At 55.6% G+C, this 20,450-nt stretch overlaps 3 protein-coding genes and 1 long non-coding RNA gene across 20 annotated transcripts in view; 2 read left to right on the top strand and 2 right to left on the bottom strand.

Annotated features, from left to right (window-relative positions):
* The window catches only part of ZNF385C (zinc finger protein 385C), a 56,964-nt gene extending 43,495 nt beyond the window's left edge, over positions 1-13,469 (top strand). For 4 of the 12 annotated variants that reach the window (XM_082371387.1, XM_082371384.1, XM_082371389.1 and 1 more), the window contains 8 exons: positions 226-613; positions 3,390-3,538; positions 5,381-5,491; positions 6,808-6,973; positions 9,984-10,277; positions 10,811-11,007; positions 11,307-11,417; positions 11,941-13,469. In XM_082371387.1, the coding sequence (XP_082227513.1) occupies positions 559-613; positions 3,390-3,538; positions 5,381-5,491; positions 6,808-6,973; positions 9,984-10,277; positions 10,811-11,007; positions 11,307-11,417; positions 11,941-12,174 (1,317 nt within the window). In that variant the 5' untranslated portion in view covers positions 226-558 and the 3' untranslated portion in view covers positions 12,175-13,469. The remainder of the gene's footprint in view (positions 1-225; positions 614-3,389; positions 3,539-5,380; positions 5,492-6,807; positions 6,974-9,983; positions 10,278-10,810; positions 11,008-11,306; positions 11,418-11,940) is intronic. The other 8 variants (XM_082371392.1, XM_082371393.1, XM_082371390.1 and 5 more) reach the window with 7 other exon arrangements.
* The window catches only part of LOC309618132, a 155,347-nt gene that overhangs the window by 58,237 nt on the left and 76,660 nt on the right, over positions 1-20,450 (bottom strand). The window lies entirely within an intron of this gene.
* NKIRAS2 (NFKB inhibitor interacting Ras like 2) lies at positions 13,409-17,720 on the bottom strand. Of its 3 annotated transcripts, none has more exons than XM_082371433.1 (4): positions 17,561-17,720; positions 16,447-16,554; positions 15,803-16,044; positions 13,409-15,160 (listed from the first exon to the last, which is right to left on the bottom strand). In XM_082371433.1, the coding sequence occupies exons 2-4, from the start codon at positions 16,538-16,540 to the stop codon at positions 14,921-14,923; spliced, it is 576 nt and encodes a 191-aa protein (XP_082227559.1). In that variant the 5' UTR covers positions 16,541-16,554; positions 17,561-17,720; the 3' UTR covers positions 13,409-14,920. The 3 variants fall into 3 exon arrangements, with proteins under 3 accessions (XP_082227559.1, XP_082227561.1, XP_082227560.1); XM_082371435.1 differs by having other exon boundaries at positions 16,241-16,554; positions 17,561-17,698; XM_082371434.1 differs by lacking the exons at positions 16,447-16,554; positions 17,561-17,720 and adding an exon at positions 16,241-16,440 and having other exon boundaries at positions 15,803-16,073.
* Positions 19,353-20,450, top strand: part of DNAJC7 (DnaJ heat shock protein family (Hsp40) member C7) — a 30,559-nt gene continuing 29,461 nt past the window's right edge. For 2 of the 4 annotated variants that reach the window (XM_082371420.1, XM_082371423.1), the window contains exon 1: positions 19,353-20,021. In XM_082371420.1, coding sequence (XP_082227546.1) covers positions 19,945-20,021 — 77 coding nt within the window. In that variant the 5' untranslated portion in view covers positions 19,353-19,944. The remainder of the gene's footprint in view (positions 20,022-20,450) is intronic. The other 2 variants (XM_082371421.1, XM_082371422.1) reach the window with 2 other exon arrangements.

Raw genomic sequence — 20,450 nt, 5'->3', positions numbered from 1 at the left:
TGAGGAGCTTGGGGGCAGGTATTAGCCTGGTTTTAGAGATGAGGAAACAGAGATGAACAGCGAGGTGAAATGATTTGCCCAAGGTCACACAGTCAGTAAGTGGCAAAGCTAGGATTAGTCCGATCCCAGGCCTGTGCTCTTTCTATCACCCCACCCTGCCTGCCTCCCCTTCTCAGGACAAGCCTAACTCTGTCCTCCCTCCCTTTCTTTCCCTGGCTGTCCCAGGTGGCCATTGCCAGTGTCTTGCACACAGAGGCCTGCCAACGCCTGAAGGCATCCCCGTATGTGGGCCTGGTGTTGGATGAGACCCGGGACTGGCCTGAGTCCCACAATCTGGCCTTGTTTGCCACTTCGGTGTCCCCCTGCGATGGCCAGCCTGCCACCACCTTCCTGGGCAGTGTGGAGCTACAGGAAGGCGAGGCCACCGCTGGCCAACTCCTGGACATTCTGCAGGCTTTCGGCGTGTCTGCATCCAAGCTGGCCTGGCTCAGCTCAAGCCTCCCCAGTGACCGCCTGGGGAGCGTGGGCCCGCAGCTCCAGGCCGCCTGCCCACTGCTCATGGAGCTACACTGCCTCCCCGGCCGGACAGATCCCAAGCCCCCTGCCTACCTAGGTGAATATGAGAGTGTGCTGGATGCCCTATTCCGCCTCCACGGTGGCCCCAGTTCCCACGTGGTCCCTGAGCTCCGGGCGGCACTGGACCTTGCAGCTATTGACTTGGCAGGACCACGGCCAGTGCCCTGGGCCTCCCTGCTGCCTGTGGTGGAAGCAGTGGCTGAGGCTTGGCCTTGCCTGGTGCCCACACTGGAGGCCTCTGCCCCAGCCTCACCTACAACCAGGGCACTGGCCCTCGCCCTGCGCCAGTTCACCTTTGTGGCCTTCACCCACCTCCTGCTGGATGCTCTGCCGTCCGTGCAGAAGCTCGCCCTTGTCCTGCAGCCAGAAGAGCCGGACTTGGCCTTGCTGCAGCCGCTGGTGACGGCAGCTGCAGCCTCCCTCCAAGCGCAGCGCAGCTCAGCTGGGGCGCGTCTCCAGGGCTTCCTGCAGGAACTGGCAACCTCCAGCCCTGACTTGGGCCGCGGCCGCTGCACCTACCGCGGTGTGGAGCTGGTGGGCTACTCCGAGGCTGCGGTCCAGGGCTTGGAGCGGCTGCGGGGGGCCTTCCTGGACTCCATGCGGAGGGGGCTGCGGGACTCCTACCCCGGGCCCTCGCTGGACGCCGTGGCCGCCTTGGCGGCGATCTTCGACCCCCGCCTCTACCCGCAGGCACCCGAGGAGCTGGGCGCGCACGGCGAGGGGGCGCTGCGCGTCCTGTTGCGCGCCTTCGCCCCCGCCGTGGTGCGCCAGCGGGCGCTGGGCGACTTCGCGCTCTTCAAGCGCGTGGTGTGCAGCCTGGGGCGGCTGGGCCCGCGGGCCCTGTGCGCCAAGCTGGCGTGCGCGCGCTCTGAACTGCACGAGCTCTTCCCCGACTTCGCCGCCCTCGCCTCCCTGGCCTTGGCGCTGCCCGCGGGCGCCGGCCTCCTGGACAAGGTCGGCCGCAGCCGGGAGCTGCGGTGGTGGGGGCCGGGCGGGGCGGGGGAAGGCCGGGGCGGCCCCGCGGTGAAGATCGCGGTGGATGGGCCGCCGCTGCGCGAGTTTGACTTTGCGCTGGCGGTGGAGTTCCTAGAGAGTGGGTGGGGCGAGGGGCTCCTGGGCTCGCAGCTCACGTGAGGGCGGCCTCCTCGCCTCTGTCCAGCCAGCCCGGGGCCCTAGGCTCTCTAAGGGCCAAGCCGGACTTGACTGTGCTGCACCCAAGCTGACCTCCTAGCTGTGGCCTCCCACCCACCTTCCCCGGGCTTCCTGTGCTCCACGCTGAGTACTAACGCGGCCCCGTGGGCTGTGGAGGAGGGGCTGGATCGGGGGGGGGGGGGGCGGGGCTCGGGCCAGTGGGCAGAAGTGCTAGGGTCTGGGTCACCCTAAATATCACTCCTGACCTTTCCAGAGTTTGGTGAGAGTAGCTCACCCCTTTCCCTCTGAACTCAGCCTAAGTTTTGATCCTAGAAAAGTTGAGGGGCTATTGGTTGGAGGGAGTAAGACCGGGTCTGCACAATTCAGGGGTTGAAGGAGAGGAGACTGGGTCCTTGACTGTTGGCCCCCACTTCTAGCAACATCTCTTCAGATGTGACTGAAGAGCAGATGACCACCCTTGTTTTTGACACACAGCACAGCACCCTCTCTGTGCACAAGCTAACAGTTCAAGGGAAGTGGTGGTGCCCTCCTCACCAGTAGGCTGCCTGAGGCTTTTCTGTATATGGCTGTGTATATCGACATACACATCTATAAATGTAAAATAAATCTATCCTATCTTTCACAGTGTTAATACACGAAATCTAAAAGGACTTCTTTTGGTTTTGTAATGACAGGGTCCAAAAAAGTCCCAGGTGGACTAAATTTATTTCTAGTTTTTTCTTCCTCAAAGTCTGGTTGCTCTCTAAGTTCCTAGCCTTCCCCTGCCCTTGCCTCAGACTTTTTTTTTTTTTGCCACGCCGGGATTTTAGATTTTAGTTCCTCGACCAAGGATTGAACCCGGGCCCTCGGCGCAGAGTCCTAACCACTGGACTGCCAGGGAATTCCCAACAGATTTTTTTTTTTTCTTGCCCACTGCTTGGCTTGTGGGATCTCACTTGCCCGACCAGGGATTGAACCCGGGCCCCTGCCTCAGACCTTTAAGACCAAAGACTGTAAAACCACAGCGCTGGACTGGCTGACTCCGAGGAGCAGCCTCAGGCCCAACGCAGGGATGTCGGAGGGCTTTTTGCCTCCTGAAGGAAGCAGCTGGGGCCTCACCAGAGCTGGGGAACACATCTTTTCAGATTCCAGTGGGTTTCCTATCCCCTCTGTCAGCCCTTGCTGTGAACCACGTGGGGATCTGGACAGGGTAGGTAGTGAGAGGGGAGGGGGCTGGCCTTTCCCCAGGCCTCCTGGGTTTGGGTTTAATTTGCAATAAAGTGGAAACCCAGTGCATCGTGCAGTCTCCGTGGTGGTGTGTGTGTCAGGGGGCCTGACTCCCTTGGCCCTGACTCCCCTCTGGGCTTCATTTAGGTCGTTATGCTGCCCCTATGGGTGGGGTGGGGTGGTGGGCATCCTTCTGGGCTGGCGGTCATCCTTCTGGGCTGGCAGCCTGGAACTGTGGACTCCCTGCTTCTGCTTCCCCAGTTGTGGAGAGGAGAGGCACAGAAATGGGCTGTCATCGCCCTGGGCTCGGCCAGTGCTACTTTGTGAACAGGGAGACAGGGGCTTCTGCTCTCTCTCTACACCCAAGAAGCCCATCAGCCTCTTGCTCTGGCTGCGGAGGGAGGAGTGAGCCCCGTGGCTCCCCGTTTCAGACCCTGCCCTTCTTCCTCCTGCAGCAGGCCCGGCCTCCAGCACCCCCAGCCCCCTGCTGGCCTCCCTGCCCCTGCCCGCCAGGCCTCTGCAGCCCCCGCTGGACTTCAAGCACTTGCTCGCCTTCCACTTCAATGGCGCCACCCCGCTCAGTCTCTTCCCCAACTTCAGCACGGTACGGGCTGGGCTGGGGGTGGGGGGCATGCAGCCGAGCATGGGGGTGGAGGGGAAGGGGGGCTGCAAGGGCCCAGCTCTCAGAAGCTGGTCACCAGAGTGACCAGATGCTCCTGAAATGGGGCCCAGCTCCCACTTAGGCCAGGGATCCAGGATGGTATCACCCCCTCCCCCAGCAACTACTGCTGGGCCCCGGGGGGCCTGTGAACTGCAGGTTTCACTTGAGTTTCTCTGTAGGGATGTCTGTGGATGATCTGTGTATGTCTGTGTGCACTTGGGGTGTGCCTTTCTGTTTTAGTTTGTCTCTATAGGACTTTGTTATTCGTGGGTGTGAGTTTGTGCATGTGTGTTTACAAACTCTGTGCCTGGGTAGTTGTCTGTAATTAGTGTATGTGCCTGTGTATCTGAGAGTTTTTTTGTGTCTTTGTGTCAACTGTGTATGTGTTTGGTGTGTGTCTGGCCTCTGAGTGTGTGTTTTTGCGTGGTTTGGGTGACTGTAAGTTTGTGGATACGTGCCGTTGGTGTGCATGCTAGCGTGTATCTTTCTACTTGTCTCTGTAATTTGTAACTGCCTGTAAGCTTATGCGCTGTGTCTGCCTACTAGTCTGTATACATGGAAACATGTATTTCCATGTGTGTATGTGTGTAAATATGAAATTTACTTCACTACATGAGCTATAAGGTACATCCCCTTTTTTAAAAAATTTGGAAAATCAAATATAAGCATTGATGAGCCCCACCCCATCCTGACAAGATGGTAGGAAATTTCGTCTCAGTCACCCTTGGGAGCTCCTTCCTTCCCACCCTCCAGGGTTGTACAAACGTCCTAAGGAGCCTGAGACATTTAGGGAGGGTCCTCTGGTCTTCAGTCCCCGCTGTCACTTGCTGACATGCTCACTGTTCAGGCACATAATCCCTAAGAGGGGGTCAACCCACTGTCGTCCTCCTACTGGGGGCCCTGCAGACCCCTCTCCTCTGAAGTCCTGTCCTCTGCACACCCCCGCCCTGGGTGCTGTGGGAGTTAGAGCCTCTTTCTCTTCTCAGGGAAGTTTCTGAAACCATGCTTTTCTCTCAAAGCTTCTGTTCTCCTCTCTCAGGAAGGTCTGGAAAGTTCCTCTTGACAAGCAAGCCCAGACAGCTTCTGCTTTGGGCCCAACAACCTAGCCCCTGAGAAAAGGGAACATAAAAGCTTGGTTTGATAGAAGGAAAAAAATTGATTTAAAATAAGGAAAAGAAAAGAACACGCAAATTAATATGCCAGAGAAACGACCCTACTACTCAGGGAACCCTCCTCTGGCTTCCACTTGCTGCCCCTGCTGCCCCCGCCCAGCCCCCCACCGCCCCTGGGCCGTGGCTGTCCCTCTCCCTCTCAGACCCGGTGACAGTGACAGAACTGATAAGCCTTATCTCCCCCAGCCCGCAGGTCCAGCACAAGTCTGGGTTATGGGAGAGGAAATTCCAAATTCTCTGCTTCTGCCTGCCCCCAACTCTCTGTCCCAATAGTTGTGATTCTTGCGAATGAGAAAAAAAGAGACCAGAGGGGCGGCAAGAGACGCCAGCGTGATCACCAGCACGTGGTTCTGTTTCGCAAGGTCATGGAGGTCATCCTGGCCATCCCCCTGCCTCTAAGCAGAAGCCTAGGCTGACAGAGAAAGTCAGCCAGGGAAGAGGCTGTTTCTTTTTCTCTGTCTAATATCCACAGACATGGGAAATTTCCTCCTCTGGGCTGATCACTGCCGTCCTCAACAGTCTTAGTTTTTGGCATTTTGCAGTGCCCGCCCCCCGCCCCCTGCCCTTACTGAGCTGACCCCAAAGTTATTGTGCACTCCCACCCCCTTCACAGATGGACCCGGTCCAGAAAGCTGTCATCAGTCACACATTTGGGGTTCCTTCCCCTCTGAAGAAGAAGCTCTTCATCTCCTGTAACATCTGTCACCTGAGGTTCAACTCAGCGGTGAGAAGGAGTAGTGGAAACAGGCTGGGGAGGGGGCTGGAGACTGGGCTTCTGGGGTCTTTCCTGGAGGAATAGGGATGGCAAAGGGACTGTGGTCCGTATTTTCTGTCCTTCGTTGCAGAAGAGCCGCTCCTGGTCCTTTATCCATCCCATCCTCTCCTCTCTCCAGATTCCTCTGCCCCGTCCCATCCCATCCCCCTGGGATTTCATTTCCCTCCCCTATGCCTCTCTCCTGTGTTCTGGACCCTTCTGCCAGAGAGAAGGCTGCCCTTCCCTACTCCGGGTCCCAGGGGCCACCATCGGCTCCCGGTCCAGAGCTGAGTTCTTAATGCACCTGAGAGTTTCCAGAATGTGTTCATGCCCATCCTCTTAATGAGTTCTCATGATACATCTGTGAGATGGATAGAGGTGCTATCATCAGCCCCACTTTTCAGATGAGGAAACTCAGCCTCAGAGAGGTTAAGTGACTTGCATGAGGCCACACAGCTGGTAAGTAGAGCTGGGATTTGAACCCAGGCCTGGCTGACCCCATAGTCCGCATGCTTTCTACCATGACCCGCCCCTAGAGAGCGGACCTTCCCTGCTCTGGTGAAAGTGTCCAGGGAGGGGCCACGGGGGCCTGTCTTTCCTACTTTTGGGAGCAACAAGAAGGGACCCCTAGTGGACAGGCCAGATTTGGAGGGTCCCTCCAGGCCTTCAGGTTATGTGAGTCATGCAAGTGATGGACAGAGAGACTTCACTCTGAGGGAGGAACCGTTATCTTCTTCATACCGGGCCCAGCACGTGCCTGGCACATAGCAAATGTTCAATAACTTTGTTGGAAAAATGTACAAAGGGATGAATGATCTGAGGTGCACATTCCCGAAAGTGTGGGAATTGCTCTGTTTTTCCACTTGTGCATTTATAAACCTGTTGGTAACTAACATTCACTGAGCACCTACTGTTTGTACTAGGCCCTTGTCATTCATGTTCTCATTTTAATTCTCACAACTCTGTGAAATCAGTATTATCATCACAGAGCTTACGCGTGAGGAAACTGAGGCTCAGAGAGGTGACGGCACCTGCCCAAAGATGCACAGTTAGTAAGCAACTGAGGCAGAATTTGAAGGCAGTGGCTGCTTGCCTGGGAGCTCGTGTATGAGAATGCATTCTGTAAACCTCAGGGCCACACACATGCTGTGATGATGACAAAGGTGCGCCCCCTGTGTGGCCGGAGCCGTGCCTCCCTCTGCCCTGCCCCCTGCCCAGCGCCAGCTCATGGATGGGGCAGGTGGACTCAGCCAATGAATGGTGACCCCATGCCCTCCCCTCCCCAGAACCAGGCCGAAGCACACTACAAAGGCCACAAACACGCCAGAAAACTCAAAGCTGTCGAAGCCGCCAAGAGCAAGCAGAGGCCGCAAACCCTGGCCCAGGATGGGACGCCGGTGTCCCCATCCCCGACTCCAGCCAGTGGAGCCCCTGAAGAGCCACAGAGCAAAGGTCAGTCCTAAACTTTTCTCCCCCCATCCCGCTCCAAATCTGGCTTCTGACAAGGGGTTGAGCGATTTCTGCTTATTATTATTCCTGCTTGTGTTGGAGTATTCCATACGTGCAGGGAAAGGCACGCATCACATGTGTAGAGCACCACGGATTTTCCAGTCTGGATCTGCTGAGATGAAGAAATGTGTCACAAGCACCCCAGAAGCCCCTCCTTGGGTCCACTCCCGGTCACTACCTTGTTGTTAGCTTCCTAGGGCTGTGATGACAAATGACCACAAACTGCGTGGCTGAAAATAACAGAGATGTATTTTCTCACAGTTCTGGAGGTCAGCAGTTTGAAGCAAGGTGTCAGCAGGGTTGGTTCCTTCTGGGGGCACGGGGGTGGGGGGGAAATCTGTTTCATTCCGCTCTTCTAGCTTCTGGTCGTTGCCGGCAATCCTTGGCGCTCCTTGGCTTGTGGATGCCTCATTTTGATCTCTGCCTCCGACTTCACATCACATTTTCCCCAGTGTCTCTGTGCTTTCACATGGTCTTCTTATAAGGACACCAGTCATTGGATTAGGGCCCACCCTAGTCCAGTACGATCTCGTCTTAACTAATTACATCAGCAAAGACCCTGTTTCCAAATAAGATCACATTCTGAGGTTCCAGATGGACATGAGTCTGGGGGTGATGCCATCCAACCACCTACACCCCTCCCCCAGAGTAACTACGAGCCTGACTTTTCTCACCAGAGATCAATTTCACCTGGTTTTGGTTAATGATATACAGATGGTCCCCGACTTCATGGTGGTTCGGATTATGATTTGTTGACTTCACAACGGTGTGAAAGCCATATGCATTCGGTAGACACTGGACTTCCAATTTCGAATTTTGATCTTTTCTGGGCTAGCAATATTCGGCAGTGGTCCCCAACCTTTTTGGCACCAGGGACCATTTTCACGGAAGACAATTTTCCCACGGACCCGGGAGGGAGGGATGGTTTCAGGATGATTCAAGTGCGTTACATTTATTGTGCACTTTATTTCCATTATTATTACGTTGTAATATATAATTAAATAATTATACAGCTCACCATAATGCAGAATCAGTGGGAGCCCTGAGCTTGTGTTCCTGCAGCTAGATGGTCCCATCTGGGGGTGATGAGTGACAGTGACACCTGAAGTGTGTTGCTTATGTCCAGTCTACTCCATAAGATGCAGCTTAATTGTCACTTGCCACTCACTGATAGGACTTTTTTTTTTTTTTTTTTAAGAAATTTATTTATTTATTTATTTTTGGCTGCATTGGATCTTTGTTGCTACGCATGGGCTTTCTCTAGTTGCGGCTAGTGGGGGCTACTCTTTGTTGTGGTGCGCAGGCTTCTCATTGCGGTGGCTTCTCTTGTTGCAGAGCATGGGCTCTAGGGCACTTGGGCTTCAGTAGTTGTGGCCCACGGGCTTAGTTGCTCCGTGGCATGTGGGATCTTCCTGGACCAGGGCTTGAACCCGTGTCTCCTGCATTGGCAGGCGGATTCTCAACCACTGTGCCACCAGGGAAGCCCCCCACTGATAGGATTTTGACATGAGTCTGCAGGCAATTGATTTATTATGGTCTCTGTGCAGTCACACCTCTCTGCTAATGATCATCTGTATTTGCAGCCGCTCCCCAGCACTAGCGTCACCGCCTCGGCTCCACCTCAGACCATCAGGCGTTAGATTCTCATAAGGAGCACGCAACCTCCTAGAACTGCATGCCCAGTTCACAGTAGGCTTCGCGCTCCTTATGAGAACCTAATGCTGCCGCTGATCTGACAGGAGGAGCTCAGGCGGTGATGCGAGCGATGGGGAGCGGCTGTAAATACAGATGAAACTTCACTCGCTCACCCGCCTTTCACCTCCTGCTGTGCAGCCGGGTTCCTAACAGGCCACAGACTGGTACCAATCCGATCCGTGGCCTGGGGGTTGGGGACCCCGATGTACGGTAGGTGCATACTCTTTTGTGATGCTGGTCAGCAGCAGCCACGTGCCCAGGAGGGTAAACAACTGACACACTTACAACCATTCTGTGCCCATGCAACCAATCTGTTTTTCACTTTCAGCACAGTATTCAATAAATGACATGAGATATTGAACACTTTATTATAAAACAGGCTTTGTGTTAGATGATATTGCTCAACTGTAGGCTAATGTAGGTGTTGTGAGCACATTTAAGGTAGGCTGGGTCAAGCTATGATGTTCAGTAGGTTAGGTGTATTAAATGCATTTTTTAAAAAAAATTTCCTTCCTTTTTATTGATTGATTGATTTTGGCTGTGTTGTGTCTTAGTTGGGGCACACGGGATCTTTCGTTGCGGTGGGAGGACTCTTTGTTGCGGGGCGCAGTTGTGGCACGTGGGCTCAGTTGCCCTGCAACATATGGGATCTTAGTTTACTGACCAGGGATCAAACCCACGTCCCCTGCATTGGAAGGCGGATTCTTTAACCACTGGACCACCAGGGAAGTACCTGCATTTTCAACTTATGATATTTTCAACTTACGATGGGTTTATCAGGATATAACCACATCATAAGTTGCTGTTGCTTGTAGCTGTATTTTGTCCTTTTTCATTGCCATGTAGTATTCCATTGCATGACCCATCAATGCTTTTCACTATTCTCCTGTTGACAAATATTTGGATAGTTTCCAGTTTTCTGCTGCTATGAATAGTGCTCCATGAATATTCTAGCACATCTTTTTGGTGACTTCCACATATTTAACAGTTCCCTAATGACTGTAGATCATCAGGGCTGGGTGGGTTCTCTGAGACCACTGGATCCAACTTTATCATTTCAGGTGGGAAAGCTGAGGCCCAAAGAGGCCCAAGTCTGCCCAGTGATTTGGTGGGGAGTCTGGAATTCAATGCTGGTCATCCCTACACCAGGGACCCTTCCAATCTGCCATGCCACCCCCAGAATATCTGTGCTTAAAATCGTGGTCTCGAGAATCATCTTGGGCCTCACACTCTTACCGCATGCCTTCCATCTCCCCAGCAGTTCCTGCAGCCCCTCCTCCTGGTCCCAAACTCCAGCCACCCCTGAGTCCGGAACCCACGCCCAGGGAGCCGGCCCACTCAGACCTCTTGGATGCTGCCTCCTCTTCCTCCTCTTCCTCTTGCCCACCCTGCTCCCCAGAGCCTGGGAGAGAGGCGCCAGGGTCTGAACCGGCGGCAGCTGCTGTGGAAAGTGGTGTGAGTGGGGAAGGCAGGAGCGAGAAGGGGCGCCTCTACTGCCCCACGTGTAAGGTGACCGTGAACTCCGCCTCCCAGCTTCAGGCTCACAACACAGGTCAGTGCGCCCCCCACCAGCTCGAGTCCCGGGAAGGAGATGGCCCTCACCAGATGTGGGCAGGCTAGAGCTTCTGGGCACTTTGCTCCAGGGCTAGGTGACAGAGGCGCTGTGCTCAGCTGTGGCTGGGCGGGCATTTCGGGTCCTCCCGGTAATGCTTGAGGAGGGAGGATCGGATCGGGAAGAGAAGTCTGAGGCAGCAAGAACTGAAGGGTCATCACAGAAGACAGGAGACACCCCTCCCATCTCTCCTTGGATCAGACCCAGGGGAACTGGGTTGGGATGAGAGCCAAAGGGAAGCTGACCTGTTACTCTGCAACGAGGCCTTCCTTGGGGGATGTTGGCATGAAATGAGAACAGCTGGGAGGACCTTTGGGAGGGAAAGAGAGATCTCACATGGCTGGAGGGGCTGGCAGTGCTGAGCAGCCTGGAGGCTTCAGGGGGCAGCCAAACTGACCTGGTTTGGAGGGGGTCTCCGTGGCCCCTGAAGCCCCTCTTTGGTGCTGGCAAGCTGTCTTCTTTCCTCCCTCCAGGAGCCAAGCACCGGTGGATGGTAGAAGGTCAGCGGGGCGCTCCCCGCAGGGGCAGGGGCCACGCAGTGCCCCGGGGAGGAGCTGGACACAAGACCAAGAGAGTGACAGGGGTCCGCGGGGGCCGGCAGGGGCCCAGGCCCCCTTTCCACTGTGCTCTCTGTCAGCTCCAGGTCAATTCAGAGACCCAACTCAAGCAGGTGGGGCAAGTGCGGCTGGGATCGGGGATGGAGCAGGGGTGAGGGGGGTGGGCCCAGCGCCAGGCTTGGAGGAGGGAGCCTGCGGGGAGGAGGTGGGTAGAGCAGAGCAGGCAGCAGTGGAGGAAGAGGTGCGAGGCTCCTGGAAGGCGAAGGCCAATTCTTACCTCCCCTTCCCAGGGCCACTCCAGGGCCATGTGCATTAGGTGTGTGAATTGTGGGTAGAGGAAGGGTGAGCTAGCCGTAGTTTTGGGGTCCTTGGGTTCCTCATCTTGTTCCCAGTCTGTCTGTCTGTCCATTAGCACCTGAGCAGCAGGAGGCACAAAGACCGTCTGGCCGGGAAGCCCCCCAAGCCCTCCAGCCAGCACAGCAAGCTGCAGAAGCACGCAGCGCTGGCTGTGAGTATCCTCAAGGTATCTGTCTCCGGGCAACAGAGCTGGGACCCAGGTCCAGAGGGGAGAGGGTACGGGGAGAGGGTAGGCTGGAAGGGAGGGCCAGCTGGGGGGCTGGGAGGAGGGGCAGGAAGGAAGCCACCCCGCTTGGAGGCTGCCTGGGCAGGGAAAGAGCTGGGGTTGGGTTTTTGGCTGTCTGGGGATCTGCTCAGAAACATTTCCGGGGAGGTGGGCCCAGGTAGTAACCTCAGGGGCAAGAGCGAGGCGTGGGCGTGCATCTCCTGGAGACCATCTCCACCCCCGCTCCCCATAGCCTCCTCCCTTGGCCCATCCTAAGATTCTCCTCCCTCCAGGCAGGAAGGCAGGTGGTGGAGAAAGCCCTTTGGAATGAATGTTTGGGGGTGGGAAGGGAGTAGGATTTAGGTTTGGAATCCTGACAGTCACGTTTTTCCCCCCGCAGCAAAAAGCCCAAGGAGGGGGCCCAGGGAGGGGACAGGATTTTCCTGGGGTCAGAGACTTGAGTCCTTTCCTCTCTTCTCTGCAGTCTAAACTGGCCTTGCAGAAGCAACTCACCAAGACGCTGGCAGCCCGCTTCCTGCCCAGCCCGATCCCCGCCGCGGCGGCAACCATCTGTGCCCTCCCAGGGCCCCTGGCCCTCCGGCCTGCGCCCACGGCAGCCACCCTCTTCCCGCCTCCGATCCTGGGCCCAGCTCTGTTTCGCGCCCCAGCGGGAGCCGTTCGCCCTGCCACGGGACCCATCGTCTTTGCCCCCTATTAGCCCTCCTGGGGAGCCCGGGGCTGATTTCCCAGCAGTTGCCCTCCCCCTCCTCCTCTCCCCAAGATGCCTCGGTTCCCTACATCCTACAGGAGACTGCCTTTTACAGCCTAGGGGTTCCTGCCCAATCTAGGAAGAGCTGGGCTAATGCTAAGAGCCCTTCACTCAATCTGCACTGGGGATTCAACTAATGCCCCCCGCCGGCCCAAGGACCATCCATCTGCACCCTTCCCTTCCCCAGGCTTCTAGGGCTAGCCCTGGGCTCCCCTCCATTTCCCATCCTGATTTATGGGGAACAAACTGGAAAATCCAAAGATCTATGCAAAATCCTAGCCCCAGCCCTGTGGTGCTCTCATTCTCCCACTCAAGACCTATACTCACGTGGCCCGAGGTCCGAGGAATCTTACCTTCTCCTAGCCCCGACCTCTATTCCCATGCCCTGGGGGCGGGGAGGGGAGGCCCTCCCCATTCACTGGATTCTCTAGAGAATCACTGGTGTTGAGGTGGCCGTCTCTAGGGAGAAGCTAAGGGGACAGTCACAGCCAGCCCAACCACAGGGTCTCAAGATGGAATGGGTTCAAGGTTACCTGGACGGGCTGACCATGGGGGTGTGGTGGAAGACTGTGGAGGAGGAAGGGAGCAGTGCTAAGTGGGGCAAAGCCAAGGGGTGGCTGGAGCTGCGAGCCTCTGGGGCTTTCCATCCGCTCTGACAGGATGGGGCTACAACGGGGGAGGCGAGGGTAATGTGCTGGCCGGGCCCAGTTTTTAACAGAGGAAGTGATCAGTCCCACACACGTTCTCCCCTTAGCCTTTCATTGATTCCTCCTGAATCCCAGCTCTCGGGGCGGGGGTGGGGGGGGAAGGGGGGTGACACTGGGTCTCCCTCAGACTGTGGACCCAGCTAACACTGAATCTCCCCAGGGCTCCCAAACAAAGAGCTTTCCCTTCCAGCTCCTCACCCCAAACTGGCCCCTAGCGCTCAGTTCAGCTTTCCCTTCCCCCACGAGCATCCGAAGGCCCCCTCACTGTGACTCTTGAGTATTGGGATCCACTCGGAGCCACTGTCAAGACCCGTTTTCATGCTGTCAAAATTAATGTCATGACCTCCATCCCACCCCAGCAGCACTGCCACCCTCACCCCACAATATGGGACTTTGCCAGTATCCACCTGTATCTTTTTTCTTTTTTAAAGCTGTTTCCAATGGGAGAACAAGAAAAAGGGGGGAGGGTGGGAAACTTTTTGATAACAGTTGTGGTTTTATTGTGTCCAATGCATCAATAAATCAATTTAAGCCCAAGCCTGTACACGCCCTAACTCGCCCAGCCTGGGCCACCTGACCCTGCTCACCTCTCCCATCTTGGGGAGAAGGGGCGTGTACTGGAGGTCACCTGGCTGTAGTGTCTTCACGTATGCTAGGTGTGTACATCAGAAGCACGAAGTGGGCATGGGAAGTTGTGGGTTACCAGCTCACTTTACAGAGTGTTGGAAGCGTAACCACCCTTCTGAGCCCCCAGAGATCTGGCAGCTCCTGAGAAGCTGCTATTGGTCGGCTTTATTCTGTTCAGGCATCTGAGGTAAGAAGGGAGGGCTAGACGAGCACCTTGCCCAGCCTCCATCATGGTGGCAGGCAGATAAACACAGGTAATTCATAAATAGAAGTCCAGCTTTCAGCTGAAAACAACCATAGGAAAGGGTGACGACCAGTCCCCAGGGCTGTGAGGTCCGCTGATCGGGCACTGGGCAGCCACTCTGGCAACTAGAGTGGGTAGTGCACTCCTGCCCCCTGGTGGTTGGGGGGCGGGGAGCAGTGTCCCAGCCTCCAGGGCCGTAGGCATAGCACCTTGAAAGGGGAGAAGCTAAGGGAACAGTCGCAGCCAGCCCAACCATGGGCAGTATACAACCCACACAGGGCTGGAGAGGATCTAGATCATCTAAGCAACTGCCGTCACCTTACAGATGAGAAGACTGAAGCCCCGAGAGGGGAAAGGCCTCGCAGGGCCACAAAGCCAGCTGGTGACTCCCAGCCCAGTCGGCATTCCATTCCACCTCAACCAAGGAAATGCTCCCTGAGCAGGAAGAGGAAGCAAAGCAGCTGGAGGAAGAGTTGAAACAGAAAATTATGCTCCCAGGAGGCTAGCTTCTTTCAGCCCAGGAGAGGACAGGAGAGAGGTCAGGGTGTTGGATGAGGAGGCGCCCCGAACACCAGCACACATACGTGTGCACATCTACACACACACACACACACACACACACACACAAACGAGATACCTGGATGCCCTTTCTCTAGAGTCCAGGCTGGTGCCGTAAGCGTGTGAGTGTGTGTGTGTGAGATTGGCAGGAAACCCGGAGGTGTAAGACCCCTGCGATAGGAATCAGACCCTAGACTGGGCGCTTCCACACACAGCTCTGCTTTCTGTCCAGGGCTGGTAGAAGGGACAGAGATCCAAAACCACCCTAGACCTGCTTAAAAGCAAAAACTGATCATGTCACTTCGCTGGCATAAATCCTATCAATGGCTTTCCATTGCTGTTAGGATACAGCAGGATGGGGGCTGGGGGGCTTGGGGGCCGCTAACCTAGACTATTTGCATTTCCCAGAGTTGGGAGGGAGCAAAAGTGACCTGAGCCTGGGACAGCCCAGCTGCCTGGCCTAGTGGGGAGCTCCCCCCTTGACTGGGAAGGACAGCTTGCCTAAAACCCCCCCTCCCTTTCCCCTCAACCCATCTTCCAGGGCTGGCAAGGCAGCTCTTCAGCCATCCAAGGAGCCGCTGCCCTTGTTCTTGCGGCTGAGGGGGAAGGCAGACTTGCTCTGGGGCTGGGTCATCTTGCTGGCCAGGTAGACGAAGGGCTCCAGCAGTGAGCGGCGGTCAGCCACCGACACTTCCCACAGCTTCACCTTCTCCGACTTGGCCCAGTGCTGGGCCACATCCGGGTCTACACGCCGCTGCTCCTGCAGGTCACACTTGTTGCCGAGGACCACGATGGTGACCTGGGGAAGAGGGACAGAGTAGAGGCCTGTGGCTGTAGCATGGACCTCAGGAATGGTTGTGAGGGCCAGTGACCACCTTGGGCTTGTAATGGAACTCCTGGAGGGGGTGCCAGATGGAGGCCAGAATTTGAACAGAGGAAGGAGAGGAAAAAGCAACCGTTTCCACCTCGGAGTCCTAGGAGAGGGGAAGTCTCAATGGCTGATGTCTCACCTCTTCCTATATTAGAAACTGTGGACGGGGGCCTCCATCTGGAGGAGTTCCATTACAAGCCCTGTGTCACCAATGCCTGATCACCACTGGCAGTCAGTTAGTTGCTGGCTAAGTAACCGGTGAGGAAGCGCTTCCAGAATGCCTGCAGCTTAAAGCGGGATTTGAGAACAAAAGGGCCTTCACAGGGGAGAGCACAGAACCATTATAAAGAAAGACTAGTGGGGACATCTTAAACTGGAGAAGCCTCTTTGGTTGGGCTGCCTCAACATACGGCCACCTCCAGGGGTGAAGACACCCTCCAGTGGCCTCCATCTCCGCCCTCCAGCTCTAAACCCACGTCCTGGCAAATAAGTGAAAAACAGAGCCTTTCCAGGCCTCCCAAAGCCAGCCCAGGGCCCACTCTCTCTCCCCACCAGGGTTCCCACACACACCTCCTTCTTGTCTTTGGATTTGTCAATCTCCTTCTTGAGCAGCTCCACGCGCTGAAAGGACTCTCGGCTGTCCGTGCTGTAGACCAGGACATAGCCATCAGTGCAGGAGAAGCAGTGCCGGGGCAACTCAGCCCCATCTCGGAGCCCCCGGGTGTCGTAGAAACGCACCTGCTCCCGCACCCCCCGGTCAGTCTCAATGGAGCCCACATAGATGTCCTCCTGCGTCTCAATCATCTCAGAACCTGGGACAAAATGAGGAGAAAACTTGTTTCTAGGGAGAAGAGAGATTGGGAACATGAGTGACTGAATATATCCTAACAACAGGCCAACCAGACAGGGAGAGAAAGGAACATGGGGGCTGAGGAGAGAGGGCCAAAGACTGCGAGTCTGGCCAGACTGGAATAACTTGGGGGAACAGCTCTAATCTCACGCTGATACCTTGCTAAACACAGTGTGACGCGGAAGTTTTTCCTTCCTATCTCGGACATTGGGTTTTCTCTTTCCAGATGTCCTCAGTGTTGTAGAGCTGGGATCTTTCGGTGCAATGACCAGCAGGAGCGAACTTTAGCCTTTTCGTGTCGTGATCAAATCCTCTCCTCATTCTTCCACTTCCTCCACCACGCCTCACGCCCGGCAACACTCACCCACTATGTGGTTTCCGTACAGAAGCTGCTCCAGGATTGAAGTTTTGCCCACAGAAGCCTGGCCGCACACGACCACCTTGCAGCTCTTCCCCATGCTTAGCTTTCAACCTTGAAGAACGGAAGCACACTGGGTGAGGCAGGATCAAAACCGAGGGCAAACTTCCCTTGACTGAGGACGCAAGTTCTGAAGTGGACGCATGGCCTCAGGGGTTCGGCCCTGTCTGCTACCCTAGGCAGGGTGTACTGAAGTGATGTGTCTATATACACTACTGGACAGTTAGCTGTATATTATCCATCTTATTCCCAGTACGAGGCCAGTAACTGGCACAGAGCGGGTGCTCGGTAAGCGTTGCCATAAAGGGGGAAGAGAGTCGCTGGTTTAAAGGAACCACTAGCCAGGTTCCTTTCTGTGCACAGGATGTGGAGGACCAGTTGCTGAAGGGAGCTCTGGCTCAGCTCCGTCTCTTTAACCACGACCCCATGGAGAAATAAGCAGGACTATTATTTTGTGTGGATCTGTCTTATACCACTCTTCCTGGGGAGAGTGAACAATTAGGAAGAACATTTTGCTTTCCCGTATGGCTTATCCAGACAATTAGTTCCCTCGAATTCCCAGCAAGGCCATGGCTAAGATGGAAAACATCAGACAAGAAACAAAAGAGTGAAAGAATCTAAGGAAAAAAACGCTTCAGAAAAGAGAAAAATTTTGTTTCTCTTGGGCTGACAAACCCAGATAAGGCCTAGACACAGAAATCCCTTCTCTGTTTGGAGGTCCCAAACAGAGATCTCCTCGAAGGCATCCCAAACACAGGCTTCCCAGAGGAGCCCCAGACAAGGAGCACCCCCCCCCCCCACCCCGAGAGGAGAGATACAGAGATCACTCCCCAAAGGGATCTTAAACAGAAACCTCTCCAGAGGAAACTCTTAGTACAGATCCCCCTCCCCGCGAGGGGCCTCATATAGTGAGCCCCGCAATTAAGGGATACCCCAAGAGAGACTGCTAGGCGGGCCTCCGGAACAGATTTCCCCACGAGAGGGCTTCCAGAGGGAATCGGAATCCTGCCACCTAAAGCGTCCGGAAGCAGTGGTCGATCCCGGCCTCCCAGCTCCGTACCTCCTGGGACCCTCGCTGCAGCCCGGCCGGGCCCCTCTACGCGCGCCGGGACCAGGGGTGGGGCAGCACGGCCGCAAACACTCGGATCTTCCTCCGGGTCCGTCCGGGCTCCGTCTGGCCCCGCCCCGTAGTTTCCATCCCGCAAGACCTATTTTGGTGGCGGAGAGCGGGCGCCAGCCGAACAGCGCCTCCAGAGGCCGGCGGGGAAATGACGGCCGGGACCTGGGCTGGGTGGTCGCCAGGGCACAGGGTTCTAGGCTCCCTTGACCGGCCGGGTGCTGTTTTGGTGCCTCAGATGCCCATATGTTCTTTCTCTAAAGGCTACTACAGTAACACTTTGTTTACTCAGTCATTTATTCATCCAATGTCTTCTAAGCTCCTACTCTGTGCCAGGTACAGGACCACGTGCTGAGAAAAAGCGGAGGAATTAGACACCGTTGCCGCCCATTAGAACGTTACCATCTAGAGGAGCTAGACATCTAAACCAACAATTACAGTACAGCATGGTAAGAACTATTACAGAGGTGCTATGGGAGCACAACTAAGGGCATTTAACTTGGGGGCAGTGGGCATCACGTTCTCTGCAGAACCTTCCTAGAAGGGGTCAGGTCCGTGTTGAAGTTTGAAGGGTGTGGGAGGAAAGGGTGGAGGAAATACGGCAAGAGTCATGGTGTTTACTGGAACTACAAGTATTTGGGTTCATTACTGATGGTAGAAAGGAGCCAAATAATCAAAGGCCTGTGTGTTGGCCAAAGAGTTCAAACTGTATCCTAACAGCAGTGGAAAGCCATTGATAGGACTTATGCCAGCGAAGTGACATGATCAGTTTTTGCTTTTAAGTGGGTCACTCTGGTAAAAGAGTGAAGGTTGGAGAGAGGTGAGACTTGGGGTTAGTTAGACTATGGTAGTATTCCAAGTTTTCCAAAAAATGATGAGAATCTGAATTGGGATGGAAAGGAGATAGATTTGGGAGACATTTGGTAAGAGAATCAACAAGACTTGGTGATAACTTGGGAGTTTTAGATGCCGAGAACACAAAGGAGGAAGATGGTTAAAGACAGATGGGCCTCCTGCATTAGACTGTAGGCCATGAGCCACTGGCAAGCAGGTTAGACGGCCTGAGTCTGCGCTCTCCCAACCCAGCACAAAGTAGGTACTTAGGAGAGGGCTGCTGAATGACTGGCTGGATGAATGACTTCTCTCTTCCAAACCCCTGAGCCTCTCCCATCCTCCGCTCCCCAGTGCTAGGTGTGATTTCAGCTCCCTCAGCACTGTGATAGGAAGAACCATGCAAGCGGCCTATGGACAATGGCACAGACTGTTTTACTGGAGAAGCGAAGGCGTCAGGGGTCTGGGGGGGTGGGGTAAATCCTTCTAAAATTCCCTTGACCCATTCTTATTTTAGTACCCTTTAACTCTAAAATTTTAATCTCAAACTCCCCCAGTTTAAACCTCAGGAAACCCCAATTTAATTCAAGTCCACAAAAATTATTGGTTTGGGTGAAGGGGAGTACTACGAAGGGCTGTGTCCTTGCCCTCTCTGAGTTCCCAATCCAGACTGCATTTGGCAAGACAAGCGTGCTGAGCACAGAGTTTATATGAAGGTTGGGAGCACTGAGGACATTGTGGAGCAGGGACCTCACCCCGCGAGCTGCCTTATAAACTCCAGGGCAGGGTCTGGGGCCCTGTGCCACCCTCCCTAGGCTTAATGCTGAGATGGCATTCCCAGGCGGCTGACATGAAAGCAGCCTCATAAAAGCGTCAGCGTCATTAGGGTGATGAACCAGTTGGTGCTTGGAGATCCAGAGGGGATGAAAGGCGCGGTGTGAAGACGCCCTGCGTTCCCCTGGCTTGGTTGGTCAGGGCTTCCAGGGGCCGATGAACGCTGGGGAAACTGGATTCAGAGTGTCTCTTCTTGCCTTTCGCAGGAGGAAGCTGTGGACATACTCCAAGGTCGGGAAGGTAGTAGTGGGGGGCTCTTTCTCTCCAGAGTCCTGGGTCACCGCGTCCCTACCCAACTCAGACTCCCTGAACCTCACAGGAGACTCTCTAGGATTGGAAGTTGTTATGGCAACGAGGCTCTCAGAATACTGAGGAAAGCCAAAGCCTAGAGAGGCAACACCCTCCTGTATCCCCCCTTCCGACCCACGGGTAAAGTGGCGCCCCCTACGCACAGACACCGTCCTTGGGCCCCCGCTCCGGCGAGGAGACCACCCTGGACCTCCGGGGGCGGGAGGCCGCTCTGGCCCCAATCAGAGCTTCTCGCTGGTAGACGGGCCCGAGGGAGCCCCTCTGGGCGCAGCGCCGCCGAGCTGCTCGATGCTCCGACCGGAAGTGCTCTTCACCGCCGACCTCCCACCCGGCTCTCTGGTCCCGGCGGTAAGATGGCGGCTGCCGCGGAGTGCGATGTGGTAATGGCGGAGACCGAGCCAGATCTGCTAGACGACGAGGAAGCGAAGAGGTAAGCGGGTGGCAGAGTAGGGGAAGGGGCGGGCTTCAGCTCCATGGCTCCGGGAACACCGTCCTTGCCGTGGTGCAGCCCCTACAGAGGCGATGCCCCGCCCTCCGAGAATCCCCCCTCCCCCATCTGAGATCGAGTCCGGATGGACCCCCTGAAGGGGCGCTCTCGGAGATTTGCCCTCCCCTCCTGCTTCCGCCTGGCTGAGGAGCTGAGGCATGGCGTTGTTGCCCAGCAGAGAGGAAGGTCGTCCTCATTGTAGAGGCCGGGTCTTTAAGGGGATCTCGGAGGTCTGTTGCGGGGTGGGGGTGGGGGCGGCGCGGTTGTGATGACGCCTTCTTACGTCGCCCCCGACCCCTTCCTTCTCTTGTTGACTTCTGTACCTTGTCTCTTAGTCCTTTGCGTCTCCGAAGCTCTTGCTGTCCTCACCCC

The sequence above is a fragment of the Balaenoptera borealis genome (assembly GCF_965194805.1).
Source record: "Balaenoptera borealis genome assembly, chromosome: 20".
In the NCBI taxonomy this organism is placed as follows: domain Eukaryota; kingdom Metazoa; phylum Chordata; class Mammalia; order Artiodactyla; family Balaenopteridae; genus Balaenoptera; species Balaenoptera borealis.
Note: the sequence above shows the minus strand (reverse complement) of the source record. Positions and strands in the feature narration are given on the sequence as shown.

Bases quoted from the DNA above. Each gene is read 5' to 3' on its own strand.
- NKIRAS2 (XM_082371433.1), bottom strand. From the start codon at position 16,540: ATGGGGAAGAGCTGCAAGGTGGTCGTGTGCGGCCAGGCTTCTGTGGGC. The intron at 16,045-16,446 runs GTGAGTGTTGCC...ATTTTGTCCCAG, and splicing joins GTACGGAAACCACATAGTGG to GTTCTGAGATGATTGAGACG. The intron at 15,161-15,802 runs GTGTGTGTGGGA...CCTCTTCCCCAG, and splicing joins AATCCAAAGACAAGAAGGAG to GTCACCATCGTGGTCCTCGG.